The sequence below is a fragment of the Asparagus officinalis genome, chromosome 8 (assembly GCF_001876935.1).
Source record: "Asparagus officinalis chromosome 8, Aspof.V1, whole genome shotgun sequence".
Lineage (NCBI taxonomy): Eukaryota > Viridiplantae > Streptophyta > Magnoliopsida > Asparagales > Asparagaceae > Asparagus > Asparagus officinalis.
The window spans coordinates 97,461,858-97,478,436 of NC_033801.1; the positions used below are offsets into that span (position 1 = coordinate 97,461,858).

The 16,579-nt window shown below is 36.2% G+C and overlaps 2 protein-coding genes across 2 annotated transcripts; one reads left to right on the top strand and one right to left on the bottom strand.

The window, feature by feature from the left end:
• Positions 2,149-2,799, top strand: LOC109821578. Its single transcript, XM_020387755.1, has one exon. It carries the CDS (start codon positions 2,149-2,151, stop codon positions 2,797-2,799), a length of 651 nt encoding a protein of 216 aa, XP_020243344.1.
• LOC109822028 (glutathione S-transferase T2-like) lies at positions 3,321-4,109 on the bottom strand. The gene is made up of 2 exons (XM_020388190.1): positions 3,926-4,109; positions 3,321-3,847 (listed from the first exon to the last, which is right to left on the bottom strand). The coding sequence occupies exons 1-2, from the start codon at positions 4,028-4,030 to the stop codon at positions 3,365-3,367; spliced, it is 588 nt and encodes a 195-aa protein (XP_020243779.1). The 5' UTR covers positions 4,031-4,109; the 3' UTR covers positions 3,321-3,364.

A 16,579-nucleotide genomic window follows, 5' to 3' on the forward strand; every position in this document is an offset into this window, starting at 1 on the left:
TGCATACATAGTATATTAGGGTTGTGAGAGATTGTAACATTGAGTTGTGCTTAATTGTGTTCTCATCTATTGTAGAGAACAAATTTATATTTGTTACATTGTGAGTGGTGTAAGGTTTTCGGTGAGCTAGAAAACCGAGTGTGTTGTGAAGTTTTCGGTGAACTAGAAAACCGAGTGTGAGGAGTGACGTTGATCGGTGAGCGTTGAAAACCGATACTGTGAGGTGTAAACGTTATTCGGGTGAACGTAGAAAACCCGGTTGTGATAGTGGATTTCTCCCTGGGGGTGGGGAGCAGAGACGTAGGACGGAAGGTCCGAACTCCGTGATCACTTGATTGTGTTTGAGTGTACTTTGGCGTTCACTTTCATTTATGTTCATATCTTATATCGCCATTGTGCATTGCTCATTACTACATCATTCACTATCTTGTTTAGATTATCTACCCTTGTGTTGTTTATATATCCTTGCACATACATTACCTATATGTCATTATTAGGATATATATTATTGTTCATATTGCTTATCCTAGCTCATATACATAGTTGTATTTCATACTTGCTAGGATAACCTATTAGTGACATTTTTATTTAAATCAAATAGATAATGAGGGTATAAAAATGTTATAAAAATCCGATTATCAAAGCCCATAATGAGTGTGCATCTAATTTCATTAACAGATAGAGAAATTTGAGTCTTCATTGTTCTTAGCTCATCACAGAACCAGAAGTAGTGTGAATGTGCATGAATAACCATCAACTAGAGATGGCTATTCATTTACAAGGGGTGCGTCCCATGATGTTCAAGGAATTAGCCTTAGACTGATATTAAAAACTATCTTAGACAATTGAGTAATTGCTCATAGAGAAAATTCTAACTTCTAAATTCTTTTATCATGAGTAGGCTCTATGCCTTGAAAAAAAAAGCTCTTCACCAATCTCTAAGCTCTAAGAGCATAAACTGTGAGTAGAATCTACACCTTCAGAAAAATTCTTCATCAACCTTCAACCATGTATAGGTTCTATGCCTTGAAAAAAAGTATTCTTCTTATCAATCACCGAGCTCTAAGAGAGCAGACCATGAGTTGGGTCTACACCAATTTTTTTTCTTTTGACCAACCTTCAATCTCTTACAGTATGTAAGTAGATTCTACACTTTGAAAAAATCTCTTCATCAACGTACATTAATAATGAGGCTTTATGCCTACAAAAAATAATTCACCATCAACCTCCATGATTTAAGAGCAAGTGCAGCAAGCTCCCAGTTGGGAGTCCTAGTCAGCAAGCTCTCAAGAGCTCTCAACCTTTTTGGAATAAAAAATTAAAAAAGTAAGCCTTGGGAGGCACTCATTCTTTTATGGAGCTCCAACAAGCTCCTAGTTAGGAGCTCCAACAATATCAAAAAAACCTCTCTTCTATTTTAATATTTTACCCATTACTTTTAATTATATTTAAACCTCTTGTATTTTATTTCTAACCGTTGGATACGGCCTTCGAGGGAGCGCACACAGTCTTCGAGGCAACCCACGGTCTTCGAGGGAGCGCACACGGTCTTCGAGGCAACCCACGGTCTTCGAGGGAGCGCACACGGTCTTTGAGGCAACCCACGGTCTTCGAGGGAGTGAACACGGTCTTCGAGGCAACCCACGGTCTTCGAGGGAGCACACATGGTCTTCGAGGTAACCCGCGGTCTTTGAGGCTGGGCACGAAGTTCGAGGTATCGCAAACTTTGACCGTCAACCGACTGGTGCCTATAAAATTCGACGGCTTCTCTCCTCAACCCATCATCTCTCAGAATAAAATGTCTAGATCATCTAGCTCTAGCGATGATGAAATGATAGAGACGTTCTTTCTTATGGGAGCTGCTGTCATTAAGGAAGAAGAACAAGAGAAATGTTCAACTTCAGTTCAACACAAACGACGTATCGTGCTCCATCGAAACCGACTGGAAGGCCACAATCGGTTATTCCAAGATTATTTTGCTGACGCACCAACCTATCCTCTTTATTATTTTCGTCAAAGGTTCAGAATGAGCGATCGTTATTCCTTCGAATCCACGACGCAGTCGTCGAACATGACAAGTACTTCGTCCAAAAGAGGAATGGTGCTGGACAGTTAGGACTATCTAGTCTTCAAAAGATTACTGCAGCTATGCGGATGCTCGCATATGGAGCATCCGTTGACTCCGTTGACGACTACGTTCGGATCGGTAAAAGTACGTCGCTTGAGAGCGTGAAGAGGTTTGTTCGATCAATTATCAACATCTTTGGAGAGGAATACCTTCGTGCACCGACTAATGAAGACGTTGCACGCCTGCTCGAGGAAGGCTCACAACGAGGTTTTTCTGGTATGCTTGGGAGCATCGACTGCATGCACTGGATATGGAAGAACTGTCCAACTGCCTGGCAAGGTATGTATATTGGACATTTTCATGAACCTACAATTATTTTGGAGGCCGTAGCTAGCAAATATCTTTGGATATGGCATGCCTTCTTTGGACTGCTGGGGTCTCACAATGACCTTAATGTTTTACATCGTTCACCGGTTTTCGCACAACTTATGGAGGGAAGAGCTTCACCGTGCAACTATACTGTCAATGGCCACGAGTATAATATGGGATACTATCTCGCCGACGGGATTTATCCAGAGTGGTCCACATTAGTGAAGACTATTCCAGCACCTCGAGGAAACAAGCATAAGTACTTTGCTCAACAACAAGAAAGCGCAAGAAAAGATGTTGAGCGAGCTTTTGGCGTGTTGCAAGCTCGATTTGCGATTGTTCGTGGACCAGGACGTTTCTAGCAACCTTGTGTGCTGAAAGATATCATGACAGCTTGTATCATAATGCATAACATGATCGTTGAAGATGAATGTGATTGTCAATTTGACAACAACTTCGACTTTACCGATTCGGTACCAGTCGTTGAACCTTCTCATGTGCAGACAGTGCCTCTAACTGAGTTCATCCAAAATCATTACCAGTCGTTGAACCTTCTCATGTGCAGACAGTGCCTCTAACTGAGTTCATCCAAAATCATCATCGGATCAGGAACACGCAAACACACAAATCAAATCATCATCGGATCAGGAACACGCAAACACACAAATCACTAAAAAATGATTTGATCGAGCATCTGTGGTAGCTTAAGGGATCCATCGCCAAGGATTAAGTTTCTTTATGTCTAATATAATTTCAGAAAAGGAGTTCAAGTTGTTGTACTACGCCAATTTCATTTTTAATAAAGTAGTTGTTTTCATTCAATGCCAAAATTTTCAACTTCAAGTACAATCATAAATCTAATATAAGATAATATTTGATAATTAGGAAGAACTAATGAGGATGCGATGCGAGTACAATATATGATAATTAGGAAGAACCCTTGGACATCCACCTCTCCAAAATCTCTGCCTGACGCATTTCAAAGTATTGACGTTGAACTGAATTGAGTGTTGAGAGATCGATCTTCATGATATCGTCATCTTGTTTCTTCTGTTTTAGCTCCATTTTTTCTTTGTTGGTTTGCTTCATCCACGCGAAAGCCTCTCCCATAATGGACTTAGCGGACTCAGATTTGTCCACATTTTGTTTCCTCTTGAGTTTTGCCGCTTTCCTCCCTTCAGGCCTTGCTATAACATCATCCGAGTCAATGTTCAACTCGATGGGGGTCGCTGGCATGGAATTGTTTGGTGAGGAATCAGAGTTCGTGGTTCTTCTCGGCTGTGATCGAATCTTATTGTAAGTTTCCATTTGTTGGTTCCATTTTTGGTGATGACGCAACTCAACCCAGCAATGGTCAAACACGAATGGCTTACCATAAAGGGATTGGTATAATTCTTTTACTTCTGCAGTCTACACAAGAGTTAAATTTAGAATAATCAAACATATAAGTTAAATATTTACATAAAAACATATAAGTTAAATATTTACCTGGTCAATAATTCCCGTACCAGATCTTTGTCTTCCTTCAATCTGAGCAACGCACCCGCAGAACTTGTTGACCGACAGTTGAATCGTTGACCAACGGTGCATCATTTGGTTTGGTGTGCGACTCGTTGGATCGGTGGAGTATTGGATAAAGTAGTCGTTAGCTCTGTGCCAGAACTTATCTTTGTGTTGCCCATGCCTTGGATGGAGTCTTGGCTCGTGTTCAGCCAAGCAGACACAAGAAGCTTATCCTCATGGACAGTCCAATTTTCGGACCGCTGATAATCATATTTTATTACAATTTTATACCCTCATTATCTATTTTACATGAATAAATATATCATTAATAATTGTTGTTAGATTAGTTTGCACATAATTGAATAAAAATATAAATAAATATTATTAAATGTAAAAACCCCTCAAAAATCTCTCTTCTCTATTTTGTAGCATTTTTGATACTTCTAATAAAAATGCATATGTGCCTGATAATCACATTTTTTTACAATTTTATACCATCATTATCTATTTTATATGAATAAATATACCATTAATAATTGTTGTTAGATTAGTTTGCACATAATTGAATAAAAATATAAATAAATATTATTAAATGTAAAAACCCCTCAAAAATCTCTCTTCTCTATTTTGTAGCATTTTTGAAGCCAAAGCCCATCAAGAAAAACAAATACACCAAGAAAAGCAATGGAATGGACTTGGATGCAAATAGTTGGAATGAATGGGCTTTTATGCAAAGATTTGGATTTCATCAAGAGACTGGACTTCATTGGACTGCTGAGGGATGTGGGCTTCTAATTTTGAAAATCAATTCTCACTTGGGCTTGCTTGGACTTTTAATTTTTGAAAATCAATTGATTAAGGACCTATGTGCTGAAGAACTTCATGGACTGGACTTCAGCTTTGATGGGCCGAAATCAAGTGTTCTTTGCTGCTGATTTTTCTTCTCAAAGACCACGGACTGTTGCTATGGCTTAGGGACTTTGGACCTGCAGCAAATAAATCAACACCGGACTTGAGTGGCCGGTTGTTGCACAAGTGGGCCGAAAGAAATCAATTGTGAACCTGCAGCCCAATGGAGAATTTGATTTTCTAGATCATATAGGCCGGACCTCTTTTGCTAAAGTTTTCTATAGGCTGAAAAATCAAATACATATTTGTATGATTAGCTTCAAAGGACCGGAGTTGATTGCTAAGCTTCATTTTTCGGTTTTGACAATGAAATGGGAAAATCCAAATGGGCCAATTGACATTGCTTTGCTGCAGAGAATTAATGTAAAATCACACACATGATAGACCGGACTTGGGCTTGGAATTTGCAAGAAAATTCTTTTGAAAATCAAGTGAACATGGGCTCAAGAATTGGATTTTGATTTTCTTTTGAAAATCAAATAAATCATATGGGCAGATTGTTGCTTGGGGCTCAAGACAAATCCAATGGCTCATATTCATTGAAGATTACTATAAATAGGGGTAGAGAGTGAGAGGTTAAGGGTGTGAAAATTTTGTAAACTCCTTTTGGAGAGGAGGGCTACTCTTAATTGAGAAGGCCTTCCAAAAATTGTAACTTTAGTTGCAATTAATAAAAATAATTTTTTCCTCTTTAAATTTGTTCTTTCTCCTCTTGTTGAATGATGAGGATGGAGATGAAGAGCAATTTGAAGGTTTGCATTTCTTTTCTCTTTTATTTCTTTTTAGTAATTTCTTTATTATTGCTTATTAGTTAGATTTAAATTCATGCTTGTAGTATAGATTTACTTTCTTGTCTTTTTTATTTTCTTTTTGCACTTTAATTTGTAGAGTAGATTTATTTTTCTTGCATTTAATTTCTGCAATTTATTTTGTAGTTTAGATTTTTATTTTCTTTGTAATTAGATTTATTTCTTGTTCATAGTTTAGATTTTTCTTTTCTTTTTAATTTTGTAATTAGTCTTCTTTTTCTTGTTTTTATTTCTTAAGATGTGAATTTAATTCTTGTAGGAATCTTAGAATTGTATGAAACTAGTCTAATTTCTTTTATATTGTATGAATTATTCTCTTGTACTTAAAATGTTCATGTTAGGATAATCAACTAGAGAACTAATCGGTAGAAGAAGAATTTGATAATCTATGCTTTCCTTAAATGGTTTGATAGGTTATGCTTATGAATTCTAGGATTATTATCATGTTGTTGTTCTTATCATGAATAGTAATTTTAGCTTAGATGATAATTTGATAGGTTACACTTTCCTTAAATGGTTTGATAATCTATGCTTAATAAATCTAAGTTGAAATATGATAAAAAGAGAATAGTTTATATTTTGTAATTGAAATTGGTTAGTGGATTATATTCTAGATTTCTTACCTCTTTTGAATCCTTCATCTTAACTTTCTTAAATTTTCTTTTCATTTTTGGTTTTATTTCTTGATTTTATTAATTCATATTTCTTGCCTTGTGATTTCATTTATTCTTTAATTCTTCCTTCTCTCCTCTAAAATTCAATTTATTACCTCTTGCATATAAATCAAAACAACCACTCATACAATCACACTTATTCTTTATTCCTAATTGTCACGCACAAAATATAAGAACCAAGTTTAATAATCTCTTAAAATCACCTTCTTCGTGGGATCGATATCTTTTTATACTATAACTTGATAAATTGTGCACTTGCAATTTTGGTACATAATTATGCCGCATCAAGTTTTTGGCGCCGTTGCCGGGGAAGGTGCTAAAATAGGATTTTATTAACTTGATTCTTTAACTTGTGTATTTTTCTTGTGAATACCCTTGTGTTGTTTATATATCCTTGCATATATTTCTATCATATAGGATATATCTCATTGTTCATGTTGCTTATCCTAGCTTATATACTTGTTGTATTTCATACTTACTAGGATAACTTATTAATTAATTTTTATTGGCATTTAATCGGATTAGATTAGCATAAGACCCTAATCACCCCCTCTAGGGTCTAACAATGATCAAGTAGTTCACTGACATAGGAGTATAACGACTGTGATTAGAACAGAGACACATCGCATGATAGGCCACTATCAATAAACAGCGTCATTTGCATAAATGACGATGTTGAAATAATCAAGTCGCTCTGTGACATGGGAGTATAACGACTGTGATTAGAATAGAGACACATGACATGGTAGGCCACTATCTTCGATCGTTTTAGGGAGATATAACGTTCGAATAAGATTAGATAACTAATCATCGCATGATAATCATATTTTATTACAGTTTTATACCCTCATTATCTATTTTATATGAATAAATATACCACTAATAATTATTTTTATCTTTTAATTGCAGGTTAATGAAGAATAAATCTCAAACTCTCATCTCTCAACAAAAACCCATTGATTAAATGAAGAAATGAAGCAAAGAAGCACATTGGAAAATCAATTTCCAAATTATCCAAAAGCCCAGAATCAAGTCGTGTAGCCTGTAGAAGCCGGAGAAAATCAAAAATCCAATATGAAAAGAAATCATATTCAAAATGGTTGGCCACAAAGAAACGACGATATCTCCTAATCCGGAAGGCGGAATTTAACATATAATATATGAAAATCGCCTATCTCGACGAGACGAAGCTATCCGTGAAATCAGAATTTGGAAATAGTGGGCATCGATGTCGGCATCGATGTGGGCATCGATGCTGGCATCGATACCTGCATCGATGCCTGTATCGATGCCAGATTACTGTAGCGCGCGTCAATGGCTGATTTTGCTTGTCTTGGGGCTCAAGTTTGATCCAATGGCTCTCATTCACTGATGTTTACTATAAATAGGGGTAGAGAGTGAGGGGTTAGAGGTGTGAAAATTTTGTAAACTCCTTTTGGAGAGGAGGGCTACTCTTAATTGAGAAGGCCTTCCAAAATTGTAACTTTAGTTGCAATTAATAATAATAATTTTTTCACCACTTTAAATATTTCTTCTCTTTGTTGGATGATGAAGATGGAGATGAAGAATTATTTAGAGGTTTGCATTTTCTTTCCTTTTTCTCTTTTATTTCCTTTTTATTGCTTATTAGTGTAGATTTATTTCTATGCTTGTAGTTTAGATTTTATTTTCTTGTTAAATAGCCAAGAGGCTAGAACCCTCTTGCCTTAGATTTATTTCATGCTTATAGAATAGATTTAATTTCTTGCATTTAATTCTTGCAATTTTATTTTGTAGTTTAGATTTTACACTTTATTTTGTAGTTAGATTTTAATTTCTTATACTATTCACCTTGAGGCTAGAACCCTCTTGGGTTTAGTTTTTCTTTTTGTTTATTTTTATTTTGTTTGATTCGCCTTTAGGCTAGAACCCTCTAGGGAATCACCCTTTTCTAAGAAGTGGGTTCAATTGTAGATTACCCATATCTATAATTGAATCCACCATCTTTAATTTCTTGCATTTTTTTTATTCTTGAATTTTATTTTCTTTATTCTTAATTTTTATTTTCCTTTTCTTTCTTGCCTTATTGATCATATTCATTCTTTGTCACATCTACTCTCACTTATATCTCGTGCCGATTTACACACTATCACTTCCACTCTCTCTATCTCTCCACAATCACATTAACTTATCACTCCTACTTGTCACACACACAACATAAGAACCGATTTTATATTTTCTCCTACAAAACACCTTCCTCGTGGGATCGATATCTTAAATACTATAACTTGACACGGTTGTGCACTTGCAACCTTTTTGGTACATGTTTATGCCGCATCAACCGCGTGTAAGCCTTCTTCTTCTTTGTGGTCGGTGTTTCTTGGGATGACACTTGTTGTGTTGCGGATTGCGATAACTCGATGGGATTACCTTCTTCTACGACTTCTGTATAGAACGGCGAGTATAAGGTCGATCCTTCACCGGTAAGGATATGCGAATAGTAGTTGTTTTGGGAGGGATCCATGAGATTTGTAATTTGATAGAAAAATATAGAGTTTTTTTTATGAGAGAGTTGTGTGGATTGTGAATTGTGGATTGTGAATTGTGGATTGTGAATTGTGAATTTATAGAGGTTTTTTTTACTGTTCAACAGTCATAACTCAACGGTAAGAATTTTTACACAACGGTACATTTTTTCACTCAAACGTTCATTTTTTCACTCAGCTGTCCAACGAATAAAACACAATAAAAAAAATCTTCGTCAAAAACACCGAACCCAGAGAACTGTCCACGAATTTTCCCCCAAACCCAAACCTCTTCATTTTCCCCCAAACCCATGCCTCTTCTTCTTCTCCCCAACCCAAACCAGACTTCAAAAACCCACGAACCCAGAGACTCAACCACTGCCGTCCATCGGATCTCTGGCTCCCCAACCCGCGGCCTCGGAGACTCAACCACCGCCGCCCATCGGAGTACAGACCAGCCGCCCGCGAAGCTGAAGTCCGTCGCCGCCGATCTCATCGATTTGAGACAAAAAGGTTCGATTTTTACTTCAATTTTGTGTAGATCTGCGAAGATTACTTGTTGGGGGGGTTTTTTGTTAAATTCAGGCCAGTTGGGAGCTCTCAAGCGCTCCACAAATTTGTAGAGCGCTTGGGAGCTCAGAAGCTCTCAGGAGGCACGTCAGCCTTGAGAGCGAGGCTTGGGAGGGTTTGGGAGCTTGCTGGAGGGGGGGAAGAAGTTTTCCATGGCCACGTCAGCCTTGAGAGCTCTGAAGAGAGCTTGCTGCCCTTGCTCTAAGACGGTAAACTATAAACAGTCTTTGTGTCTTAAAAAAAATTGTCTCAGGCCGTCAAGCCTTGAGGACTTCCATTTTTAGTGCATTACTTTGTGGGATAGACGTGAATCTTGTATAAAGATCAGAAAGCTTGTCATGAAATTGAAGGGGCTTCACTGTCTCTTTAAAGTACTTTTGTAACTTTATGGATAAAGTATTGTAAGAGATGTTTAATACTTTTTCCTATATGCTTAGCTCACTATTTCTTGATCCAACTATATAAAAGCTTGGGAAAAGACAATAAGTCTTGGATGCAATCAAGAAGAGCTCGTACAATATGCCCTGCATAAGGACATGATGATTTGTTTTTTATATTGTTTAAATAGACTCGGTAAGAGGATAATTTCAAATCTACTATAGGGGGTTTCTAAAATTTATTCTAGCCCTTGTTTGTTTCTCAAAAAGTAAAAACCCCCGAGACAGAGGTTAAAAACTAGAGGGTTTTTAAAACTTCCTTTATGTATTGAGGTGATGTGTTGTAAAGATGTCTCTGAGATTGTAAGTACACAATCAAGTTATAGTATAAGATACAATGTCCATCGCATGAGGAAGATATGTATGGAATATTTTAAAATTATTTCCTAGAGTTGTGTGTGGACAATTAGGAGTAAAAGTGTAAAGATATGGAGAGTGGATGATTATTTACAAATAAAAGAAAACTAGAAAAGTGGGGAGAAAAAGAGTGGACAAGTAAAAGGAAATAAAGAATAACAAGGAGGAGAAATAAAGAAAACTAAAAAAGAATAAAATCAAAACTAGAAAAATTAACCACAAAGAAGAAAAATAAAAAAAGTAAAATATGGGGGAAATCAAAAGAAAAAATAGGAATCTAGGATTGAATCTACCATTTGATTTTATTTAGGATTTATGAACTACTTTCTTTTTTTATCAAGTTTTATTTTAGATTTATTAAGCATTGACTATCAAACTACTCAAAGAAAGTATAACCTATCATATTATCATCCAAGCAAAATAATCATTCATAAAAAGAAGAAGCAACAAGATAGTAATTCTAGAATTCATAAGTATAACCTATCAAATCATTTAAGATTTGTATAGCTTATCAAATTCTTCTTCTATCAATTAGTTCTCTTGTTGATTACCCTAAGCATAATTACTTTGAGCACAAGAGATCAATCCACAAATTATAAAAGAAAATAAACTAGTTTCATACAATTCTTGAATTCTTACAAGATATAGTTATGCATTTGGAAAATAAAAACTAAAAAGAAGAATCTAGGCTACAAATCATAAAAGAAAGGAAATAAAATAAAAACTAGCTACAAAAATAATAACAAGAATAAGAAATTAAAGATTTAAATTATGAGCATAAAGAAAATCACTATGAGCATAAAGAAAATCCAACTAACTAAATTAAGGGAGCATAAAAGTAAATATATACTACAAAATATATAATAAAAAATTCTACAAAGCATAAAAATAAATAATAAAAAAGAGCATGAAAGTAAATCTAAGCTATAAGACTTGGAATAAATCTACTGTATCAATACAAAAATAAAGAGAAAATAAAATCCTAACGCATGAATTTCTATAGCAGGGAAAAAAATAAAAAAAAATAAAAAATTACATTGCAAATGGGTGACCTTTTGAAAGCAAATCTTCCTCTTCATCTCCATCAACAAAGAAGAAGAAAAGAAAATTTAAAAGGTGAAGAAAAATTATTTTTATTAATTATAAACAATGTTTATATTTTTGGAAGGTCTTCTCAATTAAGAGTAGCCCTCCTCTTCAAATAGAAATTATTATAAAATTTTCTATATGCAAAACCCTCTCTCTCGACCCCTATTTATAGCTTACAATAACCAGTAAGAGCCATTAAATTTGGCTTGGGCTCCAATAATTAAATCTCAACTGTTTACTACTTCAGTTAAGAACCAATTGATTGATCAATTGGTTGATAAATCGGTTGGTGGACCGGTTGAGTAATCGAATTGATGGACCTATTGGTTTGTAACTAAATTATAAATTTTATTGACTTGCTGACCAGAGTTCTTCTTGGTTCCTTGGGCTTTTGTGGGCCTCCACTTGGCTTGATATTAGGCTTCAATAGATGGTAGAAAAATAAGAAATTTGGTTCTTTTGGGCTATCATTCATGGACTCTTCATTAACCTACAAATTAAGATAAAATAAGTTATAAATGATATATTTATTCAAAATATAGATAATGAGGGTATAAAAGTGTAATAAAATATGATGATCACAAGGCTCTTGTCTATCTCTTGATTTTATTCTTGAAGTATGAAGTTTTTGAGATGCATGGTCCTCTACTTTGGAGATTTAACTCTATACTTGAACCCCATTGCACATTGAGAATAAAAGCTTAGAATAGGGGAGATAGCCTAAAGGTTATAAATTTATTTTATGAGTTGAGACTTTGTTTGTTTCTTGATTTATTTTGGATCTAAGGGGAAAAATCTAAAAGGATTTCTAAAATTTATTTCTCTGCTTTGTAGCCCATGGCTCAAAATTTTATTCTCGAAGCATGAAGCTTTCGAGGTACATTGTCCTTCGTTCGGGAAAGAGAACTATTTACTTAAATCCTATGGTACCCTTAGAGTAAAATTTTGAAACAGGAAGAGAAGCCTAGGGATTTCTAAACTTTTTTAATGGGTTAAAAGCTTATTCATTTCTTGATCTATTTTGGATCTAGGGATGAAACCTAAAGAGTTACTAAAATCTATTTCTCTATATTCCGGCCCATGTATCAAAAATTATATTCTTGAAGCATGAAACCTTTGAGGTGCATGGTCCTCCGTTTCCAAAATTAAACTCCGTACTTGAACCCCATATTACCTTGAGAGTTAAGTCTTGAAATAGAGGTTAGAATCTAAAGGGTTTCTAGAAGGGAAAAAAATTCTCTGTGTGGACGTATAGGGCTTCTAAATATTATTATAACCTTTATTCATCTCTTAAAAAAAAGGCTCTAAAAGATAAAGGTTGAAGTTGAAAGAAGTTTAATACTTACTTATGGTTTTTCTTTCTTTTTTCTTTAACCTCTTAGAATTTTAAGCCATAAAAATTAAATTTCATTTGATCTTAATTGCCCATGCTCTGAAGATTTAATGATTTTCATGCCTCATATTATAAGATAATTTTAGCAATATGGTAAAAAAAGGAGGACTATTTTTACTATTTTATGTTGGCAACATGAAAATGGGAAAGTCAAAGAATTCAAATAAACACACACACACACTAATCATGAAGAACATGGATGCACTAAATATTGAAAAAAATGCGAGTGCATAATTTCTTTAGGTGTTGGATGATCCGCTCCGTTGAACTTGATATACATATTCTAAAACCCCAACATACCAAGTTTGGGGTGAACCCGTCGTCGTTTGACCCTTCATCCACTCATATCAATTTTAACGGTTTCGAATGAATAGAACTTTTCACATGGCTCGACGGAGGGTCAAACGATGATAGGTTCACCACAAACTTGATGTGTTGGGGTTTTAGAATATGTAGATCAAGTTCAATGGAGTAGATTATCAACAATGTATCTCAATCATGTGATTTTAGGCCACGTCCTTAGATGATTATCTAAGGCGTCACCTTAGGAACACTTTGTTAGCCCTTATGTTTTGATGATGTTCTTACAACCACCATTATCGGTACTAATGGCTTATTGAGTGTAAATTTAGTAAAATCATTTGTCAAGCTCGTTAGTGCCATTAACGGAGGATGGATGGAATATACGCTAAAACGAAGACATCTAAAGGAGGAGGAGGCCAAAAAGATGAAGCAACGTTATTTCAAGAACAACAAAGTCATATAAAAGCTTCATCCGATTCAAGCTATATCAAAGCTCAAGTATTGCTTTCAATATGAGGATATTAGCTTTCTTTTGCTTTTCTCTCTAGTGCTAGAATGTAGGCAAAGAGTTACTGAGTTTACTTGAAGCTATTGGGAATCACACACACGTTTTTAGACTTGTGTCTTTTAAGCGTTTTTCACAAAACACTATTTTTCACAAGTATGAGTACCTATCTGCAAAATTCTTTTTCCAAACAGTTTGTTTTTAGTATTAAAAACATTTTACAAAGTTTCAGAATTTTCAGAGGTCAAATGAATATTTTGCAAATATTTCAAGTTGGTCAAAAATCTGTTTTCTGGAAAATATCAGAAATCGGTCGCCCGGCCCGGTCGACCGATCCTATGACCTTTCCTTAGTATCTTTCCAGATTGTCGTCGGTCGACCGATACGGTCGACCGAATTTTCAATCTTCTAATCGCACCGACGAGGCTCTGCTTGTTTTTCCAAATTTCTTTAGCTGCCCGCGGTCGACCGAATTTTTCGGTCGGTCGACCGACGGTATTTTCGGTCGACCGATTATTTCTTCGGTCAACCGATTTGGTCAGCCGCGATTTTTTAAAACGGTCGTTTTTCGCCTCGACTCCTGTGCTTTCACTTATTAGTGATTGGCACAGTCTGAGGTCACAACCTGCAAAGTAGATTATCTTCCTAAATAGGAAGATTGGGTTTTTGTTTTTATTGATTTAAACTCTTTTATAAAAACCCCCAAGCCTGCTTCTTCTTCCCCAAGCCCTAACGTTTGAAAGAGAACCAGAGAGCTCTGTTTCTTCCTGAGAAAATTTTCAAATCAAACTTGTTCTTCTGAGTTCTTGTGTGTGTTTCACTTCCCAGCTTCAGTACTCTTCTCTTTGCTATAGGGGCTTGTGTAAAGAGAGTGTCTTGCATTTATCTTCTGCTGCTGTGAGTGAGATCTTGTGTAGATCGACTGTGAGGGAGTGTGATCTGTGAGATCAACTGTGTAGTGAGAGAGAGATCTTGTGGGATCATTGTGTAGACGAAGTTCCGGCTTCCAAACCGGATGTGTTAGTGGATTTCTCCTCGAGAGTGGGGAGCGGGGACGTAGGTCAGCGGGCCGAACCTCGTTAACACATCGCGCGTCAAGGATAACGATTCCTAACTTTATCTCTTTCTTTATTATTGCACTTCTGTTACTGTGGTTTGTTTGTACTGAATTTTAATTGCATATTAGAGCCTCTTGACCCTAATCACCCCCCCTCTAGGGTCCTTCAATTGGTATCAGAGCTTGGTCTCTATATCAGTTTTTGGTTTAACAACCTTAGAGAAAAGATCTAATGGAGGCCTCTTTGAATATGCATATGTTAGAAGGACAATCCACAACTAGACCACCTCTCTTTACCGGGACAAATTTCGCCTATTGGAAGGCTAGAATGAGAATTTACCTTCGTTGCATAGACCTTGACATTCTAGAGCTCATAGAAGAGAAATATGAGGAAAAGTCCAAAGTCGGGAACATGACCGATGGAGAAAGGCACCTAGCTAATCTCAACGCTAAGGCTATGAACGCCTTAATTTGTGGTCTTTCCCCTAATGAATATAATAGAGTTTCCACGTGTGCAACCGCATACGAAATTTGGGTAAAATTATGTGTCACACATGAAGGAACCCCCCAAGTTAAGGAATCTAAAATTAGTGGGCTTATGCATGATTATGAGCTATTTAAAATGCTTCCAAATGAATCCATTGATGCTATGTTTTCTCGTTTTACTAATATCATCAATGAATTACATGGTCTAGATAAGCAACTATCCATTCAAGAGATGAACTACAAGATACTTCGCTCCTTAACTCCGGCATGGGAGCCCAAAGCTACGGCCATTGAGGAAGCTCATGACCTTACTACCTTAGCTCTTGATAGCCTCATCGGAAAGCTCAAAGTGCATGAGAAGAAGCTCAAGGGGAAGGAAAAGGAGGAAGTGTCATCACGCGAAGTTGAGGAGCCGTCACCAAAATTGAAGACCATAGCTCTCAAGGGAGCTAGTGACAACTCATCTTCGTCGTCGGAGAGTGAAGTTGATTTTTCTAGAGAAGTGGCTCATCTCTCTAGAAGAATCTCTAGACTTATCAAAATGAACAAAAAATTTAATCCCCGATCTAACAACAAGTTTTCATCTCGTGTAGGAAAATGCTTTGAATGCAACGAACCGGGTCACATCGCTAAGGATTGCCCCAAGCTCAAAGAAAAGTACATGAAGTACAAGAAGAAGAAGGCTATGTATGCCGGATGGGAAGAATCCGAACCAAGTGACTCGGATAGTGATGAAGAAGGAGCCAAATTTGCTCTTCATGACCCAAATGTTTGTTTCATGGCAAATGAACAAGAGGTAATATCCGAGGCCGAAAGTGAATCTTTCTATATGCAATGTGACATAGCTATGGCATTAGAAGAGTTGAACTTTGAATTTAAAAGAATGTCTAAAGAATACTCTTCTTTCAAAAAATTGCATACCTCTTGTGATATTAAGCTAGAGCAACTAACAACCTCTCTTGCTCTAAAAGATGAATTGCTAGGAGATCTCGATTTCGAGAACAAGCAATTAAGATCAAAGATTGAAAAATTAGAAATTGAGGGTTGTAGAACTAGACCCACTCATGCTTATGACAACTACAATCACCATGGTAGAAATAGGTTTCATAGTTCCAACATTCGTACATACAAAAGAAATTTTGTATGCACCTATTGTATGAGACATGGACACATTTCTACTCATTGTAGAATTAAAGACAATGAAGATTTTTATGGTTTGATATGGGTACCCAAAGGTACCAACACTACTAACCACCAAGGACCCAAGACATGGGTACCTAAAGCTACTACACCTTCATCTTCTTCTTTTGTAGGGAACGTCACGGCAACGACGTAAGGAGATGTGGTACCTTGATAGTGGTTGCTCACATCATATGACGGGCAACAAAGAGTTATTTGCAACCCTATCAAGGATTGAAGGAGGCAATGTCTCCTTCGGTGGTGGTGAGAAAGGTAAAATCATTGGTATCGGGTCTATTGGTAAGAAACCCTCACCCACAATTGAAGATGTTTATTTAGTAAGTGGTTTGAATCATAATCTTCTTAG